The sequence below is a fragment of the Nyctibius grandis genome, chromosome 2, assembly GCF_013368605.1.
Source record: "Nyctibius grandis isolate bNycGra1 chromosome 2, bNycGra1.pri, whole genome shotgun sequence".
Lineage (NCBI taxonomy): Eukaryota > Metazoa > Chordata > Aves > Nyctibiiformes > Nyctibiidae > Nyctibius > Nyctibius grandis.
Window position 1 is genome coordinate 78550615 of NC_090659.1, and position 23995 is coordinate 78574609.

General features: G+C 41.4%; 1 protein-coding gene across 3 annotated transcripts; it reads left to right on the forward strand.

Annotated features, from left to right (window-relative positions):
* The first annotated feature begins 5841 nt into the window (after positions 1-5841).
* FBXL3 (F-box and leucine rich repeat protein 3) lies at positions 5842-23445 on the forward strand. Of its 3 annotated transcripts, none has more exons than XM_068395385.1 (5): positions 5842-6110; positions 10519-10882; positions 14000-14122; positions 17281-17452; positions 21017-23445. In XM_068395385.1, exons 2-5 carry the CDS (start codon positions 10520-10522, stop codon positions 21658-21660), a joined length of 1302 nt encoding a protein of 433 aa, XP_068251486.1. In that variant the 5' UTR covers positions 5842-6110; position 10519; the 3' UTR covers positions 21661-23445. The 3 variants fall into 3 exon arrangements, with proteins under 3 accessions (XP_068251486.1, XP_068251485.1, XP_068251487.1); XM_068395384.1 differs by lacking the exon at positions 5842-6110 and adding an exon at positions 6134-6811; XM_068395386.1 differs by lacking the exon at positions 5842-6110 and adding an exon at positions 6841-7122.
* The last annotated feature ends 550 nt before the right edge of the window (positions 23446-23995 follow it).

Below are 23995 nucleotides of genomic sequence, written 5' to 3' on the forward strand. Positions count from 1 at the left end.
AGCCCACGCAATGGAAATACTCAGTTCTTGCTTGCACCGCCCTGTTGGCCACAGCTCGCCTCACTCGGCTAATTCACACTGAACTCCGCTCCTGGCCAAGGCGAGGCCACAGTACGCCCACTCGGATCATACATCATTAGTTTACAAATAGCTTAAACTTTCACGGGTGTATCCACCCACTGAGCATGAAATGAACAGTAAAAGTTAATAAGGCCCAGACAATTAACCAGTCACTATCAGGGCCTGATAATCTTGGTCCTTACGAAGCTCTTTTTGTTACTCACATCATACCAAGTTCACTGTTTCACCTAAGCGGAGGCTAGCTAGGGAGCTTCAGGACCACCTAGTCATTCAGGATATAACTCTAACTTCCTAGGTTTTTGCCACAGCCCCCTCCTTAACCCATGCCAGACGTTGCAGGTGACTGAGAGTGCTGTAGTTGTACCGCAGATGCCCCATGTCCCTCAGCCCAAGGCATATTGGACGGGCTGCGCTGTCACACCCCCTGCTCTCACTGCTGGGGTCTAGTAGTGATGAACTTGCGCTACCAAGCGTTGCAGGTGGCAGGATCTTCACCGGGTACACCTATATAGATGCAACCACATACAGAACAAACTGATTACAATCAATAGCATAGCAATCAGGTGTAACAGGGCATCGTGAGTTATTCATAATCCCCCAAAGATATCCCCCCCCAGCTAGCCAGTCAGTTTTCTCAGGTAATGGCCACCTCCACAGTCTGTTGGGATTGAGGAGGCACCTGAGATGGTGCTCTGTGCTGTTGCCATGAGATTTTGTGTAGGCTGTCTGCTGCTGGTTGAAATTCAGTCCCTTTGGATCTAACAGTTCCTTCCCATGTTGTACCTAATAGGGGGTTTGGCCACTGAAAGCCTTAAACAGTCCTTAGGCATTGCTTTGGGTTAGCCACTGAGCAGCACACACGGTGCCATTTGCTGTCACCATCATGGCATTGCTTCTACACCCCCACGCCATTCTGCAGCCCACTGGGATAACTGTTTGCGCCATCCTCCCTCGATGCTGGCGTAACAGCTGATACACACAAAGCGCCGTTTCCGTTAGTCACTACTTGCACTTTCTTCTACCTAGAGCACATCGCCTATCTGTAAGTCAAACTGGACAATAAACAAGGCTCTACAAGGTAGACAATACCAGAATGTAGCATCCATGGGTCAGTTATTTACAGCTCCGGTTTGTTCTCACATCAGTAAAGTCACCAAGGCAGGGCTGCGCCCGTGGACGTCCTCGATTACACATGGCAAAGGAGCAAACCAGCCTCCAGGAGCCCCATCTGGCAGGGATAGCAGTGGTGCAGGTAGCCTCTGAACCCCTAGCTCTACTTGTGGCCCATTACTGCTCCACCTGAGGCCACAGAAAAGCACACTGCCCTGCTGAGGGTCAGTGAGGGCTATTCCCTCTAGCCAAACTGCTCCCTTCTTGCATGAATCCCCCACCCAGCTACCTGCTCGTAGCTTGGCTTCTAGGGCTGTAGCTGTTTGCATGAGTAAGCACCACTCCTTGGTATGGGAGGAGGTCCCTGCTTGGGTGATGGAGCAGGTGATTTCAGCATCCTTAGCTCATGTTAGCTCTCGGCTAGTACTTCCACCTCCCCTTCTGTTCATTTGGTAATACTCCTCTCCTGAGACAGCATGATGTGGGTTTGTGTACATCCTACCCTGCACAGTTTATCCTTTCCACTCAGTCAGCTGCCCTGGAAAGGGCTCCCACTCCTGACTGGTGAACCTCAACGACAACCCTTTAAAAGCATTTGCCTGGAGGCAGGTTGTATCAGGGGACTCTGTCAAGGAGCAGTAATTTTACCGCTGAAGCAACCATCTGAGTCACTCATATGGGAAGAATCACTATAGACTCTAGAGACAGAAATAATATTTTGACAGTGAGTTTTGAAGGACCTTTTAATGCAATTATCCTCAGCTTTTACTGAAGCATGAGGAACAATACCAAGTAACCAGCCTGTTGCAGGCAACACTCTACCCTGCTGTCGCTAGTCCTTAGTTTTATCTTCTTATTTTTCTGTGGCCAAGAGGCCTTAAGTTGGGGCCCTCTGTTTTAAGGACCATTTTATTTGTGGCTGCTTTTTGAAAAAACGTGTGTGTTTCAGCTCCTGTTATATAAGGCCTTGTTTGTGATAGATAAGCCTTGTTTGTGATAGATAATACATACTTATTTTATCAGTCCCTAACATTGTATTCTAAGTGTAAGCACTTCCCTCCCCCTAGAAAAATCTTCCTGTGTAGAATGTTAAGAGGATAAAAAGGGAAGTTTCCTTAATGATGATATCCATTGCTGAAAAACAATAAGTTCATTTAGCATTGTTAAACAACAAGTTCTGTTTTCCTGTCTTTTTCAGCAGTCTGCAGAGGAATAAGACTGTCACAGGCAGCCTAGAACAGGTCCTTCAGCCACTGACTCATCACACTAATCTCCCCATATTTTTCACAGCTTGTATTTTCATTAAATTGGAGTGGGCTACTCATGCCCTGCAAGCCTCACGTACTTTCATCATAGCTGGATCCAGTCTATTTTATTGTTACTTAACTCTCTTCCAACTGTTTCTGTTATTTTCCCCTCTGCATTTTTTTCCTAGCCAGATGCAAGCCAGGCTTACCAGGATGGGGCGCAGCTGCTGCGTGACTGCTTCAGGGCTACTGAATATACCCAGAAAATCAGCACAATGAGACTTTCAGTGCTAAAAGCTGTAGCATTTACAACCAAGACCTCACAGTTGCAACTTTGCTGCAGGCTTCATCAGGCAAGTAGTCTGTCAGCTGAAATAGGAAGAGGTGTACCTGTACGACCTCAGCCCAACGTGGTGAAATGTCCTGTTAAGATGCTAGGCTGTTACCGGCTGTCATTCTCTTGGCTTTTATGGAAGGGCATCTGTGGGCTGTTCCTCATCTTTACATGATCATAGTGAGGGCTGCTCCAAATCTCTGCCATAAGTGAGTGACTCTGCAACCAGAAAGACTGAAACTTCAGAGACCTTCTCCTCCTCTTCTGGAAAAATAAAAAATTACAAGGCAGTTTCCTCAATAGTCTCATTTCTGCACACCAGGGCTCAGTACAGGCTGCCGGGCTTTTTCTGGTACTATTAAAAGTGTACACAAACAAAATTAACATTACCTTTATAATTTAAAATACTCCTGTCTCAAAAGCTCATCTGTTGTTAGTTAAGTGATAAGGCAGAGAAACCACCTAATGAAGACATACCCATTAAAGATTTTCAGGCTACTAACTAAAGCTTCAGGGTGCCCCGCCACAGCTGGTAGCCACATAGCTCTCTCAGAATCGGCCCAGACCTCTCACTGTTGTCTTTGCACCTTTGTTACTTGGACGTTTCTTAACCTGCTGCCACCTGCCTCAGCTCCAGCTACCTGAGAGTCCAACAGCTCTACAAACAGCATGGCTTTGTCTACCAGCTAAGCAAGAGCCAGCCACAGGGGGCTCACCAGATGCCAGGAGAGGGTGCCCACACCACCAGCTGCGCACAGGTTTTCTTTTATTCAATTCTGGCAAACTCCTCAGTTCTCATGCTTTGCCAATGGGCACCACAGACTCTGTTGGCAGTGCTCTGCACCATGTCCAGGGCCTGATTTGACTCCATGTACGGAGCCACAGCTGCCTTTCTTGCTGATTTGGGCTGCTATGCCCCATGTAGTGTGATGCAGAGAGCTGCTTCTGCACTTGCCCTCTTCTCCTACACTTAACATGCCTAAAACATACACAAGCAATTACAGTAAAGCAAATAAGATCACAGGCATTAAAGCAAACTTTGTTTACTCCAAATATCAGGGCAGCAAAATAAAACTGCAAGGCACTGCAATAAGTCTCCACCAGCAAGTCAATACATCTAAACTCAGATAATGCATTAGGGGTTTTAAAATAATGTTACCCCAAAATAATGAAATTGCAGCTCTGTTACGTCCCCTGAGACTTTACACAGACCCAGAAAAGATTATTTTTTGCCACAAGATGTTCCTTTTTTGTTTTTCTGCAGACACTAGAATTTCATCAGAGCACTAATCTTGGTGAAAAGATATTTCTACTGACCTCGCATGACATGGATCAGTCACATCACATCATCCGCAAAATGTTGCCTGAAAACAATAAGGCAGGTGACCAGGAGAAGCGTCAGCTGCTCGCTCCACATTTGTTGATAAGTAATAGATCCTTCTTCACAGGTCTGGGTCAACCCCTTGCAGTCAGAGTCCACCTTCCTCTCCCGCATCTCCAGCAGCCTGCAAGTTATATCCTTGCAAATATATCTTGTCATTACCAGAAACTCTAACTGAGGGCTGTGATCTTCCCACCTTTAGAGAACCAGCCATTATGAACTCAAACACGGGGTTCAAAGGACAATTCCTAAACAGTGACAATGGAAGACATCAAACATTTCTAGGTGGGGACAGCAAAACAGTTACTTCAGTTTTCTTGACAGTATTGGCTTCAGCCGTAAACACACCTCATTATCTACCAAGGATTGTGTAGCTGTTCCGTATAGCTGAACAAGTCACTCAGTCACGGATTTGCTATTACATGCTATTACAAGCATGTCTGAGATGCTCATTGATCTGCCCAAGGTGAGGTGATAACCCACCTCTTATCTCCAGATTTTTGTTGCATTTCCTTAAAATCTGAAGGCTTGATGATAATGGCTGAGCTGTAGTAAATGTCTCAAGACATTTTGAATTCCAGAAAAGAGATTATTCTCTTTTCTAATAGAAATAGAAATATTTTCTAAATAGAAATTTAAAATTAACATTTCTCACAGAAAAATGTTGCTGTTTCTATGCAAGTCATTTTTTCCCACGAATAATCTCAAGGAACTAGACTTAGAACTGAAAGTAAAAAAAAAAAAAAAGTAAGTTTCATTTTTAACAGACTTCTAAGTATGCAAAAAAATGCTGTTGAAGATTTTTTTTATATAAAGCACTTGAAGAACTCTGGGATGCTGACATCTGAGAGATCACTGAAGAACTGTTAGCCTGTTTCAAAGCCATTTCAAGATTGAGGAGCATTGGATCACACCTGGCTGTTTCCGAGAAAGTTAATGATGGGAATTGGGATGGTAACCCACTAGCCTGAAATGAAAAAATCAAGCAGTAATTTATTAGAGCTTGCAAAAATTAAGAGTTTTGGGAATCCTAACCACTTTAAAAATTTCAGTCACGTACAGGACTGAAAAACGAGCTGTACGTGATGCACCACACACGCAGGGAACACATCCTAACGAGGCCTTTGCAACCCAAGCGAATTGTCACACATCGCTTTGTCGTCTTTGCCTGGCAACACCCTGAGCACCTGCCGGGCCCAGGAAGCGTTGATTACTTGCTTTCTCCCTTACACTTATTCCCAAGGCTGGCCTGACATGGGGCTTCCAGATTACTGAGACAACTGGCGCTATCAGTGACGAAGATCCAGTTCCTCTGCTTCCATCATCCCCGGTATTTTTTCTAGACTTCCCTCCTCCCTTTCCTGGCCGCCCAGCACCTCACGGGGCCGCCTCCAGGCAGCCCGGGCCTTGCCACCCCGCAGCGCAGTAGCCAGGCGAGGCTAACGGCCTGCCCGCCACGGCGGCCCGCAGAGGGAGAGGAGGCGTACGCCGAGACAGGAGACGGCTAGCGCAGAGGCTCGGCCGGGCCCAGGAGGCGGGAAGGGGACGGGAGGACGAGCCGGGAGTCCCCCGGCAGCCCTGCCCTAGGGTGGACCGAGCTGTAAACGCCGCAGGGCGGCCGTTCCCGCGGGTAGCCCCACCCCCGCTCCTGCCGCCTCCCGCCCAGGTCTGCGGAGGGGAGGGAGGGGGCGCGGCGGCTCCCACCCCGCCCGCCGCCATTTTGGCTGCTGTGCGTCGCTTCCGCTGCTGGGAAGTAAACAGAGAGAGAGGGAGGGAGGGACAGAGGGAAGCGGCGGCGCGGGCGGGACGGACGGACCGAGAGACAGACAGCCGGACGGACAGCCAGGCGAAGGAGGCGCTGGGGTTGGCGTCGGTGGAGGGAGCTGATGTGGCCGGAGCGGAGGCGCCAGCGCGGCCCGAGTCCCGGTTAATGCGAAGCGCAGCAGGGAGCCGCCAGGTGAAGGGACTGGAAGGGGGTGGGCGGCGGCGGCGGCGGCGCAGCAGGACCTTTCTCTGGACCCCGGCTGCGCTGCCCGTGTAGGGAGGAGAAGGGGGGATCCAAGCAGTGGGGGCGGCAGGGCTCGGGGCCCTGCCCCGGAGAGGAGCGCCCGCCCGCCTGCCCGCTGTCTGTCAGGGCGCCGCGCCCCGGGCTGGGGCTGGGCCGAGGTGAGGTGAAGCGTCTCTGGGAGTAGCGGGGCTTCAGACCTATCCTCCGTATTCGCAGAGTATCGCTGCCTCGCAGCCTTCTCGTGATCACAGTAACAAACTGTGAATCCCTCGTTGTTTTCAGCAGAGCTGGTTGTTCGCGGCCGTTAGGGGCTCGGTTTGTGCCGGGGTCGCCCCCTCTTCCAGCCCGCTCCCCGCACGCACGCCGCCTTTCGCTTCTAGAACAGCCTTACTTCGGGTGTAAAAACAACACAGCGAGCTCAGTTAGCCTGGTTCATGGGAAAGCGTTACCAGCAGGGTGTAAACAGCCCTGCACTGTTGTTTGGTCTTTTTTTTTTTTTTTTTTAGCTACCACTGTGTTCTGTCTGCACCTCGCTCAGCAATAAAAACAACGTCCAGCATGTGCTTTGCCCCTCCTACTCGGTGACTGAACTGTGCGATTATGGGTGAACGTGACTGTATTGCAAACAGGACAGTGTGGGTCGCGCCCAGGTGCGGAGTTCAGAACGCTGTGTTCAGAACCGAGTTGTTACAACAGGTTGAGATAGTCTTGGAAACATCTTAAGGAGTTGGGCATCCTGATTTCACACATCTTTCTGTCCTGGTAGAGCAGGGTTTCTTTTTATTGGGGGGTGTTTGTTTGTTTGGGGTTTTTTTTTTTCCTCTTTTCTGTCAAGATCTTGGATTTTGAAGCAAAGTTAATTATAGAAGCAATTTGGAAAAACTGATCAGTGATAAGTGTGTCCTGAGCATGCCAGAGAGTTAAAAGCAAGATTGTGATGGTTCAAGCGTTGTAAGAAGTGGTAAGCAATCATTGTTTCAAAAATCGGTTGTCCCTATACAGTAGTATGCTAGCATGGAATTTTGCATCAGTGTTGTCTTCGTTGAAAAGTTATTTCTGTTGGCCTTGCATTTAAAATAGTTAGATCTTTAGACTCTCAGATACATAAACCAAAGTAAACTGAACTGCCTGATTGCATTTGCCTGTGCCTCTGTTGAATTTGCACAGTTTTACTCTCTTAAGTGGCCTTATTTTTTTTTTTTATAAATAATTTTTAGATAACTCTGCCAAGTTCCGTAGGCAAATATGCTTTCTTTCAGTTTTGTATTTGTTTTATTGTTAGGCATGTTAAGAGGTTGAAACCAGTTATGTTTTCGAAAAGCTATTCTAATACTTCAAATGCTGAAACAAGATAACAAAAATTAGTTGAACAAATTGTTTTCTCATCCAATTTCCAATTAGTCATCTAATTCTTAAAATCATAATTTTTAGTCTTGAGCTTAGACTTTTTTTCTCTTTGGAGAAAGTTCCACAAGGAAATATTTTTTAAAACTTATGATTACTCTCTCTTTTCAATTACAGGAGCATCCCAGATGTCAGTAACAAAAAAGTTGTCTGGAAATGTCTTTTTCCCATCCCCTACTTTTCAAGCCGTGGTACTTAGAACACATAGCATCTTATTTTCTTGGAAGACTGTGACCTGAAATTCATCATCAGTATAGCTCTAGTGATGGCTGTATTGTCTCTTTTCTTCATTGGCTATCTATAAAAACTTCAGATAGTACCCCACAACTTCAGGAGTGGGTTTTGATCTGTAACCAGCATATATTAACTACTTAGAACTTCTTGCAGTTAGCTGAGGTGCAACTTGTAAGCTGGCTGTTGATGACCTGGTCCACTTCTATCAGCCATGTCTCAGAGGTTATTTTTCCAGCTGAAAAAAATCATACGGTTTTGTCATTGGCAGCTCACTCCTGGTCTTTTCTTAAAAAGAAAAAAAAAAAGTGTCAGATCTAGAGCTCTTGACTTTGGAAAGGTCAGTTATAGTAAATATGCTGTGTATGTGAACCAGCTCTACTGTACATGCACAGTAGCTCCTATAATGTGACAAGGGAGAAAATCCAGAACTTGACCCCCTAATGCAGGGATAAAAGTAGCCTACCTAACTAGAAAACTTATGCACATATATTACCTTATTAGCAAAAGATGAGGCAGGATCTCTGCAAGAGCCAAGTTATCAGTTAGCTTGTGTAGTTTCTTACAGACTAACAAGAGATGACTTTGGAAAGATTTAAAGACATCAAACATGCTATCCCAAATTTGGCAAGTGAATAGATTGCATATGGTAATTTCTCTTTATAAACTAGTTATTTGGAATATCTGTTCAGCCTAAAGTTTAAAGGAATATTGCATTTCAGACTAGCTTGTTACAAATAATATTCTTGGACTATGCTTAGTAGTTATCTCAAACACAAACATGACAGGTTTGCAGTGAATTTGCTGGTCTAATTCTTGAATAGTTTTAAGTTTAATTATTTGGTTTTCACAATTACAAAATCCAGTTCCTTCATCCTTTTGTTACTTGCAGATGGTTCTAAGTCACTATTTTGTTTTCTTTTTTTTTTTTTCTGTACCAGTGAAGTTAGTGGCTCAGCAACAGAGCTCGCTCTCAGGTGGAAAGCTTGTTTCAGCACAGGAGCCATGGTTTGCTTAGTTTCATAGTCATGAGCTGTGAATCACAGTAAAGAGTTCTCAGGAAGTTAAGTAGAGATTTTTGCCCAGTAGTGTTTTCATCTTATGATTGCCCCCATGTGCTACTGGGATTAAAAAAGTGAAGTTGAAAAAAACCAAGAGACAAATTCTGTTCATCGGTCGTTCATGACAGTGTGTTCAGGTTTGTTTACATCATTTTATGAATAGCTTCAGACCTTAAGTGGTAGCTTGCTTTTGTCGTGTGAGTGGGTAGGATTAAAGTGTTTTAAAGATAGGTAAGGAGATGCTGGCTTTGACAAAATAATCTATGATGCATTGGATGATAATCAGTATAATTTTTTACTTGTATGTCTAGTGTATTACACTTTGTTTTTAAAAAAGACTTCTAAACTTTTACTCAGTTGCAGTACATAGCAGGGAAAGTTAATTGTCCGGATGTCAAGTGAACTGGGTGTATGATAATTTTATATGGGTAATTGTACTTGAATGTTTAACCAGATTGATTTCACTGTGTATGAAGTCCATGTTTATCTTGTAGAAATCATGGAGGCTGGGAGGTGTTTATACATATCGAGCCTACCCCACCTCCAGCTTCCCTTAGCTTTTTAGAGACTAGAATTGAGTGTATTGTAGTTTGGTGTGAGGTCTCCTTCCTAGTCCTTTAGGAAATTACATGGATCGCATTGAGGCTTTTCAAAATAAATGATTGTATGCTAAGTTCAGTTGTGAGCTGGCATGTACAAAAGAACACACTTTATTTAAAATCCAGTGCTACGTATATTTCAGATATATGTGGTGGTGAGGGGGGGTTTCTTCTTAAATAATGTAATATAAGGTAGAACTTGTGTGAGACCACTATGGAAGAAGGATATGCTACTGAGAATGAGATAACCTTTTGCCTCAAACTTGATGAATTTATATGATTTTGAAGAAAGGTTGCTGGCTCTTCTGTAAACTTCTTTTGTGGGTTGAAACTTCCAGAGTGTTACTGGAAATCTTTCATAATCCCTATTTACTAGTTAGTTGGAAAAATGAAAGCACACCAGTGTTCCTGGCAAAATATGTTTTTAAGGATACTGATTTCAAATAGATGCATATTGAAGTAACCATTTTCTAAATAAATAAAAAAAAAAAAGTAAAGGTTTCTTCCTGTCTGGGAATAAAAATGAATTGGACAGATATAACATCTGCAAGATGCAATGCCTGCAAACATGCATACACTCGTTGTTTACTTTCTGGCCTGCCTTTTGCCTTCCACAGGTTCAAATGTTGTTTCTGGTAAATAGGACTGGGGGAGCAATATGAATGTCAGGGTTCACAAAATTGGTCAGAAGAATATCTTTCCATTAGTAGGAAAGCAGTGATAATCAACAAAACAGGAAAACAAATTAGGTTCAAAGTGTTCTCAAACATAAAAGTGAAACACTGAAAGGAGAGTGACTGTTGTAAATGGATTGGCACTGTTAATGATTAAAGAAGTAATATTAAAGATATCTGTTTCAATGGCAATGTTATTTTTAGACTACAAATAACTCATTGTTACTTGGGTTAGTTTTCCTTCATGTGGGGGAGGGGGGAACCCTGTACAAGTGTGGCTACAGAAAACATGCTTTTTCACCTCCACAGTTTCCTATTTGTATTGGTCTTCTCAGCTCTGTTACATTTACAAAAATATTTCGATTTTTTTTTCATATTATTTTTATAGAATGAAACGAGGAAGGAAAACTAATGAGGCCAACAGCAGTTCATCTGAAGAGACAACTGAGAAAGAATCCAAGAGACATAAGGTTATAGACAAGAAAACCGTAGCTGTGCAGAGTCCTGACTGGGCGAACCTGCTTCCAGACATTATCCTGCAGGTGTTTCAGTACTTGCCCCTTCTGGATCGTGCTCATGCATCACAGGTCTGCCGAAGCTGGAACCAAGTGTTTCATATGCCTGATCTCTGGAGGTGTTTTGAGTTTGAACTGAATCAACCAGCTACATCTTACTTGAGGGCTACTCATCCTGAACTAATCAAGCAAATAATAAAGAGGCATTCCAATCACCTGCAGTATGTAAGCTTCAAGGTAGTGTATTTTTGAGGCTTTTTAAAAGTAATTTTATAGAAGTAAAAGCATCTGTTAAACAGTGTGGGTTTTTTTCATTTTATTCAGAATGTTTTAAGGAAATATCTCTCATACTTTTGAGACAGTTTTGATGATATAAATATCAAAGCATGATAAGTATGATTTTGACACAGGCCTTTGTAGAATGAGAAGTAGGCCTTTGACAGGGTCCCCCACAACATCCTTCTCTCTAAATTGGAGAGTTATGGGTTTGATGGGTGGACTGTTTGGTGGATGAGGAATTGGTTGGATGGTTGCATCCAGAGGGTAGTGGTCAATGGCTTAATGTCCAAGTGGAGACTGGTGACAAATGGTATCCTTCAGGGGTCCGTATTGGGATCAGTACTGTTTAGTGTCTTCATCAGTGATGTAGACAGTGGGATCGAGAGCACCCTCAGCAAGTTTACAGACAACATCACGCTGAGTGGTGTGGTTGACACACCTGAGGGACGGGATGCCATCCAGGGGCACCTGGACAAGCTCATGAGGAAAGACCAAGAGAGTTGAGGTTGTTCAGCATGGAGAAGAGAAGGCTATGGGGAGACCTTATTGCAGCCTTTCAGTACTTGAAGGGGGCCTATAAGAAAGATGGAGACAGACTTTTTAGCAGTGTCTGTTGCAATAGGACAAGGGGTAATGGTTTTAAACTAAACAAGGGTAGATTCAGACTAGATACAAGTAAGAAATTTTTTACGATGAGGGTGGTGAAACACTGGAACAGGTTGCCCAGAGAGGTGGTAGATGCCCCATCCCTGGAAACATTCAAGGCCAGGTTGGACGGGGCTCTGAGCAACCTGATCTAGTTGAAGATGTCCCTGCTCACTGCAGGGGGGGTTGGACTAGACGACCTTTAAAGGTTTCTTCCAAACTATTCTATGATTCTGTGATTTAATTAATGTCTGTAATTGAAATGTTGATGATAAGTGCTAATTGACAATTGTGATCAAAACATTTTAACATGCTGAAAATTAAAGAACATCACTAAATGTTAGGAAAGGCTTATAATGTTATTTTTGTGATTAGGATTGTCAGTTATTTAAAAAGAAATATGGCAGCTCTCAGTGTGGTAAGCCTTGTTCTCAGGCCTAGTATACTGAAGAAATGGGTTCTCTAAATGGGCATATAAACATAGAGGTTATCTCCCAATTAATTTATGTATTTGGATATATTTTCAGGACCAAAACTTGGAATACAGTTCTGAACATAACTTTTCATTGCCTTAATTCCATTAGGTGGTGATTTTTTTGTTTGGTGGTTTTTGTTTTTTTTTTCCCTCTTGTAGCATCGTAGCTGGTTAGAATTCTGCCTCAATAAGTGGGCAGAAATACCTCGGTTCTGATACTACTGTGCGTGTGGGTACCTGCCTCAGAATTAAGTTTGATCAGGATGCATAAATTGAGCATTTCCCAATTTCACATCCTGGAGGGAGTTGGATGTAATATTCGTGGTTGGAAAAAGCTAATGCACAGAGAGTGACTTCAGTACTACTAGTAAGCAGATAGCAGTTTTAGTGCTAAATTGTATGGGATTGTTCGTGTATGGCATCTACTCAGCACAGCTGCGTTTCAGTTAACTGAAAAAGTCCATGGGATTTGCAGAGGGTGGTATATCTACTGATGGTTCTTGGCTGAGAAATACCGTTTGGTCAGAATTAGCTTTAACTTCATGGAATTATTTTCAGAAGATGAAAATCTTTAACATTGGCCTACATATGCCTCTGTTGTGGAAGGGTGCTGTGAAACAGTCATGGCTGTGTATGCATCAGCTATGTGACAAATTTGAAAAGGAAATGACTTCCGCAGCAAGGCGGACATACTAGCTGTTTGTTTCTGAGATCTGGCAGTTTTAATGTAGGTGTCATCAGTGTGTGGGTAGTTGGGGCACTTCAGCCTGACCACGTGTACATCGAGCTACTGCTTGATGCAATACCAGATACAAACTGTTACCACAAGGTTTGCAGGGGTTTTATCCGTGTCCAAATAAAGAAAATTTATAGCAGTTTTGAATGACTTTCCAGTGTCTATCTCCTGTCCATGTTGCTTTGCACCAAGTGTTTCTGAAGGATTTCAGATGCCCTTCACTGGTAGGGTGATACCCACATAATTTCTGAACGTGTGCCTTAAGTTGTCCTTCAGCGTTGCAGAATGAACATCAGATTGCAGGAAATTCTAAGTAGCAGGGATAACCACAAGGAAGTGGATGTAACTCTGACTGTTACTGTGTCAAGGCTGAAAACTTGGGGGTTTTTTTGCAGGCAGAGATTGGATTGTTGAAAATCAAGAGTTTTCAGCTTGTGTTGGAGCACAAAATGAACATTCATTGGACTTAATTGCTGACAAGGTAGCATGGCTTATGGTAGACTTAAAATTGGTCTTGTGATCAAGCCTTTTACTGTTCCGTATGTTTGCAGATCTGTCACACCTACTGTATATGAGGTTATTCAGAAAGCCTATCTGAGTGTTGGGGGGAATCCACTGGAGGCACATGAGTGATTTGGTGGTGGAACAAGCTGACTAATGAATTTTTTTTTTTTTTTTTTTTTTTTCCAGAGTATCCATTGCATATCTGTTGTGGTATTAATGATGAAGGCCCAGTGATATAGGTTCAAATGCTAATGCACTTAACTCTCCAACAGCTCTATGTTATGAGCTGAGTCACTGTAAAAGGAACCAGCTTTTCACATAGTAAAGGTTTTATAAAATTCCTGAATTTTGATAAGGAAGAATGTAAAGAGGAAGTGGGGTAGGCTCTGGACTCAAATGAACCTCCACTTACTATTTTATGTGGATGGAGTATTGGAAGAAAATGTTTAGCTGACCCCTCACGATGCTAAACTTTACCAAAGTGTTTAGGAGAGTGGTAAATTTATAGCAAATTATCTTGGATTTTTGGTATGTCCTTTTTTGGGGAAAAAAGAATGACATTGATGGATTCCCAGTGAGGTGTTTTGTGGGTTTTTTTAACATCACATTTCATAAGGTAAAGTGAAAAAAATGTTAAAGTACCTCTACTCTGTTTTTTTGTAAACAGTGCGTTTGATGCAGTGTTTTCTAAACAATAAATCTGTTTTGTGTGAAGGTGGACAGTAGCAAGGAATCTGCAGAAGCAGCTTGTGATATTTTATCACAGCTTGTGAACTGCTCTCTGAAAACACTGGGGCTAATTTCCACTGCCCGGCCAAGCTTCATGGATTTACCAAAGGTATTTTAATATGTATATTTTTCTATAGCAAAGTATTGCAGTGGTTCATACAGTATTTCTGTAACTTTGTGAAAAGTTTTATTGTAAAAATCTAAATCTTTGTCGTGGCCAAACCAGGACAATCTTTTGTAAAAAAAACAAACTTCATTAGTGGACTCTATTAAAGGGAGGAACTAAGATGAGTACTAAGATGGATAACTGTTTAACTTATTCTCTGCATCATGTGTGAAATTAGTCCTTACCTTGTTCTTCCAAGTCCTCCTGTATATTGACCTCAATGTAATACTGGGCAGATATGTTGCAGGTCAGGAGGCTAGACAGTTCCTGTCTGTGTAATTGTACTGTTAGACTGTGGGGCATGTTAAGGAAATGACTGTAATCAAATGAGTGGTAGAGTTTTATCCATGTGGACTTGCTGTAGGGATAATATTATCAATGAGCTCTCTTCAGAAGCGATATGATCATGATTTTCGATACTTCATGTCACGCAGTCAAGTGTCAGATTCTTAGGCAAAGTGCACTGTATTTCTGAAATTTCCTGTCAGATTTTTTTACCTTGCATGTTTACAAAAAACTAGATTTTGTTAGAAGGCATCTAATCTAGAAGGCAACAAGTCTTTTATATGTGCTTCTAAACAAGAATTCCTGCTAGTGAGATAGAAGGGTACTGTTGCTGAGGAGCAGGAGAGTGGTTAGGGTGACCTGGACTGCTTGTTCTATGGCATGATCAGCTTGGATGTCTCGCAGCCTCAATTCTTGAATCCAGCCTACGTATATGTGAAGGGCCAGACACAACTAGACTATTAGCTGACTCTCAGTGATGTCATTGCTGATGACGGCAACAAGGGCAAGGAAGAACTAGGGACAGCCCCAGGAAAGGAAGTAGGTTATAGGGTTTAAGCAAGGTTAGCTACAGAAGGATTATCAATTATTATCCTTGGCAGTGATCACAGCCATGTCATGTAGTTCTCTTGAATATGTATTTTTAATCCTTAATTTTCAAAGAGGCTTTCCCGATCTTTAATTAGTTTTTGTATTTTTTTTTTCCTTTTTCGATGTGCTTTGAGATGTGACTATAAGAAAACCTGAACATAATGAAAACAATCCGCAGTCTTAGTGTGTTAGCAATATTTTGTCCTTTCAGCCCTTGTGTGTTGTATTATTTCTTAATCTGAATGCTGTTTCAGCTCTCTTACTTGGCTTTCACTGGAGGGATATGTTACTCAGCTTGCTGAATCATTATTTCTAGTTATTCATGCTATGGTCAACTTCACCTTCAAGGCTTCTAAAATACAGGCTGCTTTTTTTTTTTTTTCCTAATAGGTTTGCATGTGGCCTTTAAAAAATATATTCAAAATGAGCCAAAATGAACTTTAGGCATAATTTGCCTTTTGTTGTTTACCACTCCAAAAATATTGTCACTGGCATATGGTACCAGCAGTGATTTTTAAATTTTCTTAGACCACTAACGAAGCTGAAGAATAGAATTGGACCATGAATAAGTTCTTGTGGGAAACCGTTAGTAACAGGCCCATTGGACGAGAAGCAGGCAAAGATGAATGGATCTGAAAAATGGTTAACAGTACACATTTTTTTTTTTTTTAATCAGACTGTATTGGAAGTCTGAACTACTTTGCATTATCTTCATCAGCGCTCTTCTGATCTCAAGTAATGTGGCAAATATTTGTAAATTTTGCCTAGTCTTTTCACTGAGCACATTCTACATGAATCTTTTAAAGAATCATACTATAAGCTACCTATCTGGCAATATTGAAGACATTAAATCACCAGCTTTTACATTTTGGGATATTGCCTGTCTTCTCTTAGTGCTTCAAACTACAGTGTCAAGTTACCTGTTTTTGTAAACACGGTTAAACTTTCTGTTTAACAGCCTTCTTAGTGAAGGGAATTACATTGTAAATACAGAAAACGCAGTACTAACACTTTAGAACTACAGACTGGAAATACTATTAAAGCTCCTTTTCTTCAGTACGTAACACAGATAATCAGCGTATCGTCAGTATAGTTGGGAGTGGTCCCTAAAGCCAAAATACCGAATGCTTCTGATTTGAACTTTGTTTCCATTTGCATGAACTGACCTTGATGGTTTATGTTAATGTGAAAATATTAATTCCTGCTCTAAATCTAATTGTGCATAAGTTTTAGCAAAAACCACAAACATGTCACATACAAATGAGCAAATACTGTTGCCAGGCCTTCTCTCGTATAACTATATTCAGGGTTTTACATGTGCATGTGGCTCGGAGCAAAACAGTATTGAAATCAAAATAGCAGGTAATTTTATGGGAAGAAGTGCATGGAGGAAGTACTTTAAGTCTTCTATTCAGTCAATCTTGTAAGAAATCATGAAGAGAAGCTAATTATTCACTTCCTTCATACCCCAGTGATTTCTGCAAGCACTGCTGTATCTGCTCCTTCGTCTGTGTTTCTCAAGTTAAGGTGTCCTGGGCTCTGTCTTTACTGTTCAGTTTCAGTGGTTGCATAAAAATGGTGAGGAGCAACCTTGAGCACTGGACCTACATTATCTATGCTGCTTAATCAGTAATTAATTGGTCACCTGCTTCTTTGCTCTGTTTGGACCACTCCAGTTAGCTTTCCAAGACAAAGCCATTAAAACTCTAAATGTTCTGTGTGGATGGTAGGCAGGCAGTAGTATCATTTGGCTTTGGACACGTCTTAACAGTACAGGGTTGCCACTCTTGACCGCGTTTGCATCTCACCAGGGCAGCACAACTCACTGTGTGGGAATTCCTGTTCCAGAACATGCTTCTTTTGGAGTGCAACTTGCAAATTATCCTCAAAATTAGACCTTCTAGGCTTTCTGTTTGCTCGTGGTCTCCTCATAGATTTAAGTTTGTGTAGTGAATTGTCCTGGATCAGGTTCTTGGTTTATGTTTAATATTAGACATTGCAATTTGCCAAATATGTAGACTGATAGCAAAAAATGATTATACTTCCTCTACTCAAAAATATGTCAATTTTGTTATTATTTTTTTAATTACACAATATCAAAAGAATGCTTTTTCAGCAAATGCTGTCGATAAGTAAAAGAAAACTACAACTGCTGTGTACAGTGTAAAACCATGGATATTTTTACTTCAGGTACTACTGTTTAATTTAAATTTTTTTTTTTCCAGTCTCACTTTATTTCTGCACTGACAGTGGTGTTTGTAAATTCCAAGTCCCTCTCTTCACTTAAGATTGATGATACACCAGTAGATGATCCATCTCTCAAAGTGCTAGTGGCTAACAACAGTGACACACTCAAACTGTTGAAAATGAGCAGTTGTCCTCATGTTTCTCCAGCTGGTAAGCTCCATAGTTTGGGTTTGGTTTTGTTTTTTTTTTTTTTAAATGTATGCATTAAATTCTTTCTGAAACCAGTAAACCTCTGAAAAAATAAGGGTGGGATGAGAGTGAGAATGAATGTGGTATCTACAGCAACTGTCACTGAATAAAATGCTAATTCAACTGGTTGTCGATCCGTCCATCCCACCACTTGCAGAGTGAGTACTGAGCTAATAATAAGATAGTGCACATCTGTTCTGGCCAAATAACTAACCTTGTGGAACTTAAAAAAGAATATGTGTCGACTTGATGCTGCACTACTTCTGCAGTGACTGTTCGAGTACTCCAGTATAATTAAGCTTCTTGGAATGCGAGTTCCTCTTCCGCAGTTCATTATGTGTCGGTTTTGAGTGTTGCAATGTCACGGACTATGAATTCACACTGAAAGAAAGCCGTTTAATCTTTTGTTGGAGAATAAGTACAGACAGCATCAACAAAGGGGAGATGAAACTGAGCTGTGCTAAAACCTTCAGCCATTACCAAATGTTCTTCATTAACACTCAAGTGTGTTTGTAGCAAGAACGAAGCCAGTTTCTATCAGAATGAAATCACTCAAGATTGTTGAAGTTCATAGAATTAACATTTATGGAAGATTTACGCAATGCATAGTGAGTTTAAGATTGATTCACAGCCCATCAATGCTTACAGTTTTTCACTGAGAAATGGAAGAGGAATTGTAAAAGATGCTGGCAACTTAGTTCAGTTCCTCTTCTGAGGATGAGTAGAAACTACTGTAGTCACTGTAGCTTTCTTCATGCAAATATATTGCAACTGTAAATTTAGGTATATTATATGTAAAATTCACCAGCAGAACTTCTAATACGTGGGGAAAATTATACTGTAGCAGAAGACGTGTTACTGTAGTGATAAAAAACAAAACATAAACTTAATACCTTTTGCAGGTGTAGCTCTCGGACAGAACCTTGTGTTTGCTTTTGTGTAAAGTAGTCCTGAGAGTGCAGGTTTGTTTTGTAGCAGGTTGGTCCAGCAAAGCGTTCACCAGTGAGTGAACTGGAATGTTATTTCCTTCAAAGCTTTGTAATTGTAGATAGGAGGTTGTTTAAATTAGTTTGAGTGACTGCTTTTTCTGACTTAAAATTTCGTTTGAGAATCCTTGTGTCTGAGAAGTGCAGGAGCTATAACGTCTCTGTGGAGAGGCAGAGGCTCCAGCAGTAATTTGTAGCTAGGCAAAGAAAGCAATTTCCTTGGACTTGGATCCAAGAGTTACCTGTCAGCTCTAGCAGACTTTGCTGGCTTGCAGCTAATCCTTGCTAGGAGTTTGGTGGAACATCGTACACTTGATAATTTGGGAGAGGGACATGGGTTTATGAGGTTGTTTGACTGGTGTATTCTGTTTGATCTATCTTGTACAGTTTTTTAAATTGAAGGAACAGTGGTTAAGAAATGGCAACGCCTGTTTAAGGAACAATTGTCCTTCATGGAGTGGAGGTGACTGGATGGGATCAGATGCATTAGTGACAAAACCACTGAGGGCTAAGCAAAGGGCAGGAGAATTTGATTGCTTAATTCAGGTATGGGTGTGCCTTGAGATGGAGAAAAAAGTGGAACAAAAGAAAGGAGCTGGTATGTGGATAGTTGGCTTCAGAGCAGGCAGGCTGCAAAAATGAGACTCTAGAAGGAAAATGAGAAACTTTGAACACTGAGACTTACCTGGATTTTTTTTCTAGTGGGAATATAATTAGCAGGCTGCTATAAATGTAGAAAAACTTTAATTGAACCAAAAGGGCCATGAGTTATGCAAACTAATTACTTATAGATGCACTCAAAATGGTATAGTGTGCCTTCAAATTGCAGTTTGGGGGTGGGGGGAGCGTTCAGTACTAGATTAGTTCGTAAGAATTTTGTTAGTGAAGGACAGAGAAGAGTAATGCAGGTAGTGTAAGGGAGACTCCGCTGGTGTGGGGATAAAGGACAAAGACTGATATCAAACTAAATTCCTTCCAAAAGATGCTCTAAATAATCCCTAAGTTACTGTACAAAATAAAGAGGCATGTTTGGGTTTGGGAATACAGAGGCTGTGCTATATTTCTAATCTTTGTGAGCATATCTGAAATTTATTCTGCTTGCTGTTTACCCTCTGAACTTTAACTTGCATTGGAACTGCAGCAGTACCTTGTAAAACAAAATAATGTTTTTTTTAAATCCACACTGATTGTTTATTACTTGAAATATTAGCTATTGGAACAGAGGGAACTGAAAGCATTTCTGTAAAGGCTGCGTTTCTGCTCTGCTTTGTGGGTAGGGAGTGTTGCTGCTGTTTGAGTGGGGGGGTTGGGGGAGAAGAGTGGGTCTCATCAGCATCAGCAGTTTAGTAGAGGGATTTTTTTCATGCAAATCTGTGCTGTACGATATCAGAGCAATTTACCTCTTGGTGCCACAAAGGCTGAGGCAGCGCCTAGGGATGCTGTGTGAATGCACCACTTGCAGCATGGGCTCCAGGCAGGCCCACTATAGGCTTCTCTTTTAATAACCGCATCTTAAATTAATGACTGTCTTTCTAGACTTTTCTCTGTTGCTTCAAAGCTGTAGTGTATTGAGTTCAGGTTTTTCAGTTCTGTATTAAATGCTATGTTCTCATCTCCTCTATCAATGGAAAGACCGTATCCCGAATTTCACACAGTTTTCTGGGTCACATGAAATGCAGAGGACTGTATGCTTTTTTTTAGGGCTTTTTTTTTTTTTTTTAGTACTGTTACCAGTGTGGTACCATTGCTTGTATCTGCAAATAGGATCACTGGAAACCTTATAAACTGCACTGAATTCTTTTTGTTAGTGTCTTTGTCTTCTATGAGCAGCAGGTTATATTGATTCATTAAAGGGAGAGTCTGAAAACCGCTGCTTCCAAGGAATTACTGCTCACGATTTTTAGTGTTTTCTGTCTTTTGTGCTGTTGCTTTTCCAAATTTAAATATTTATACTTTACTAGAAAGAACAAATACTGACAGCAAAAACTTCTGTATTTAATTCAAATCTAGCATTCATTTTACACTTGCTTTCCTTAGGTGACAGATTTCATTCATGGTTGCTTTCTCAGCCACAGAAAGGGACAGCAGTTCTTCCAGAGCAGGCTAGAGAAACACTTTTAGTATGAGTAAGCTCCTTTTACAAAAATGAAGTTGAGTGTATGTGGCCTTACAAGAGGGCAGAACAGTCAGAGTATGCTTTTTTTATATTTGTCACATGAGAATCAACTCCCACAGGGAAGTACACAATACAACGTGTTAACTTCTTCATGTTTCCCTAGCAAAATAGCGATGTAGTTGCATAGTGCAGTGTGTCCTACCGTGTAGGTACAGAGGAGTCGCAAGACCACGCTGACGTGAAAAAGATTCATGTTCTGGTTGTCCAGTACGATTCTGTTTTGATGTTAGGTCTTGATTGCATGTTGAATACATGGTCTTTGCAGCCTCTTGACGTACATAAACAAATGCACTCTTACGTTTCTTGTTCAGTTATTGGTATATTTATCTGTGTAATGCCTTTCACTATGTTCTCCTTTCCCAGGTATCCTTTGCGTGGCTGACCAGTGTCATGGCTTACGAGAGCTGGCGCTGAACTACCATCTGCTGAGTGATGAGCTTCTGCTTGCTTTGTCTTCTGAAAAACACGTCAGGTTAGAACACTTGCGCATTGATGTTGTCAGTGAAAATCCTGGACAGACTCAGTTCCACACAATTCAGAAGAGCAGCTGGGACGCTTTCATCAAGCATTCTCCTAAAGTAAATTTAGTAATGTACTTTTTCTTGTACGAAGAAGAGTTTGACCCGTTCTTTCGTTATGAAATACCTGTCACTCACCTTTACTTTGGAAGATCGGTAAGCAAAGACGTCCTTGGCCGCGTTGGGATGACGTGCCCTCGGTTAGTTGAACTGGTGGTGTGCGCCAATGGATTGCGGCCACTGGATGAGGAGCTGATCCGTATCGCGGAACGTTGCAAGTACCTGTCAGCCGTTGGCCTAGGAGAGTGTGAAGTCTCTTGCAGTGCCTTTGTTGAGTTTGTGAAGATGTGTGGCGGTCGTCTCTCTCAGCTTTCTATTATGGAGGAAGTCTTGATTCCTGATCAGAAATACAGCTTAGAGCAGATTCATTGGGAGGTTTCAAAGCATCTAGGTAGAGTCTGGTTCCCGGACATGATGCCCACATGGTAAAGTCCTTAAAAGACTTCAGGGTGGATGGAATAGCACCTTAAACCCAAGCTTACCATATTGCAATTTACTGTATAAGCTTATTTAATACTATAGTTTTTACTGTAAGTTACTTCATTGTTTGATTAGAAAATTAATTTTTCATTCAAAAATGATTTATGACATCCAGATTCAAAAACAGAAATCATGGAGAGCTCCAAACCCCTTTTTCATCCAAACAAAAATCTGGTTTCTGTTTTAGATCTGTTCTTTTTCATTGACAGTGACCTCAAACTTTTATGGAAATAAAAAATGTATTTAAAATATTGAAATGTACCTGCAAGATATCAGTTTTAATATGCTGTCCTTCTTCGATTTAGATAACTAGTATTGAACACGATCAGCTTTGATCTTAAAAAGCAAACAAAACCCCACTGAAATCGCATGCTTCTGTTGCAGACTTACAGCATTTCTAAATCCAGAGATTTAGATTAAAATTATAAGGAGTATTTAGTAGGCTGTGAAACATACACATTCTTTTGTATAAAAGTCATAAAAGGCAAGAGCAATACATAATAATATAGTTTAGACAATTAAAATACTAAGTTTGCTACCTTATTCAACAGATTATTAGCTCCATCTGAAATGTAGAGTGCAGATAGTAGTGCGAGCTACCAGAAGTGGTGTGGTTTTTTTTCCCCTCTATGCATTTTAATGTAGTTTGCTGATGGGGTCTCAGATCTGTGTCTAAACCTGTTTTAAGGTATTTTATGTCCAGCTCAGGAAGCGGAAGCATTCTGGCGAAAAATGTAGATACGTTGTATTTAAAAACACATTGGAGTTAATGAGCTTTTCTTGCACGTTAACCAGTTTTGCAGCATACCCTTAGGTGGAATAATGTATAGTTTATTAAATGAACCCTGCAGTGTTAAACGTGATGACTTGGATGTGAACAGTGTGAGACAAGAAAGTTAAAATTCTAATGGTGACCAAGAACCTTTTAACCAAATCTTAGACCTTTTGGCTGCTTTCAGTTTGAGAGAAATGACATTGTAACGGTTGCTTAAGCTGTATAAACTAATTGTATACTGTAAATGTGTTTCAGAAATGTTTATGTATAAAATGAATGTTGGATAGATGATCATTTTGTATACTTTTAATTCAGCTAGTTGGATCATTTCATAATATTTAAAAACCTAAAAGCAGTTAACTTGAGTGAAGTAGAGCAGTAGGCAAAAATTTGAGTGTTTGGTAAATCAGTTTTATTAAAGAAAGGTTTTTAGTCTGTAATGGTGTAGGCAGCGTACTGCCTGTGATCTGGATGTGGCTTGTGACTTCATTTCTTAGCGCCAATGGTTACGTTATTTTCTCTTTCCCGTTATTGATTGGTAATGCTGAAGTATTCAGGTGACTGCTGAATGTGTTCGAAAGGTGTGGTCGGCCACCAGGAAGGCAGAGCTGCCCCAGCTGTGGCCTCTACTGAACTCAGCTGGTGGCGGCTTCTCATTTGAGCTGTACAGCTAGTTCTGGTAGTAAGTAGATTTTCTGCATTTCTGATTTCGGTCATGTTTATCCAAAGGTATAGTTCAAGTGTAATACACTTATGAGCATATTTAAGTTCATAACTATATTTTGAGCAAACATTGCTCAGCGGACTGGACATCTTTATAGGGGAGTTGTATGTTTCTGTAGAGCTTTGATTTAAAAATCGCATTTTATGAAATATGCATTTTTTTGTATTAGAATTTGTTAAATTCATGTAATACTATAATTTGCTTTTATTTGTATAAAAGGTGTCAATATACTTAGTCTGTAAAAGTAAAAAAGCTCAGTGTCTTTTATATTCTGACTCTTGGAATTGCTGTGTGATAAAGGTGGAATAACTCTACTAATCTGGGGAAGAGGACAGGTTTTCACTGAATTAACGTGTGAAGTAATCTCAGTAGTAACGCAGCTAAAACCTCTTTGGACCTTGACTGCTGATGTCCCGGTGTTGGCAAGGTAAGGTGCTTCCTGCTGCGGTCGTGGGAATAACTGAAGGGTGAGACACCCCGTAAGTACCTGAGTTCCCTCACTTCTGGAATTCACATCTCTGTGAGAAGCAGAACGCTGGGTTTCGGAGGGAACTCCCTCAGGTCCTGAGGTAGGGAACACGTTAGCAGTTGAAGGCTTTGTGCTTAGCTGTAGTGGAACTGCTTTCCCCAGCAAGGTGACTGGCTGGCCTGTTCTGAGAAGGTCTCTGTCTTGGTTGCATGGACTTCAGAAAGTCCTTCATAGATGCAACACGGTATCATAACGGTTATCAAAAATGTTCAAGGATAAGAAAACCACTTGAAAGCAGTTGTCTCTCTCTTCCACT

What these genes read in the sequence shown, in the direction of transcription:
- FBXL3 (XM_068395384.1), top strand. Translation starts at nt 6,762, where the DNA reads ATGGGTGAACGTGACTGTATTGCAAACAGGACAGTGTGGGTCGCGCCC. An exon ending in ACAGTGTGGGTCGCGCCCAG is followed by an intron (nt 6,812 to 10,518) that starts GTGCGGAGTTCA and finishes TTATTTTTATAG; the next exon opens with AATGAAACGAGGAAGGAAAA. An exon ending in GCTTCATGGATTTACCAAAG is followed by an intron (nt 14,123 to 17,280) that starts GTATTTTAATAT and finishes TTTTTTTTCCAG; the next exon opens with TCTCACTTTATTTCTGCACT.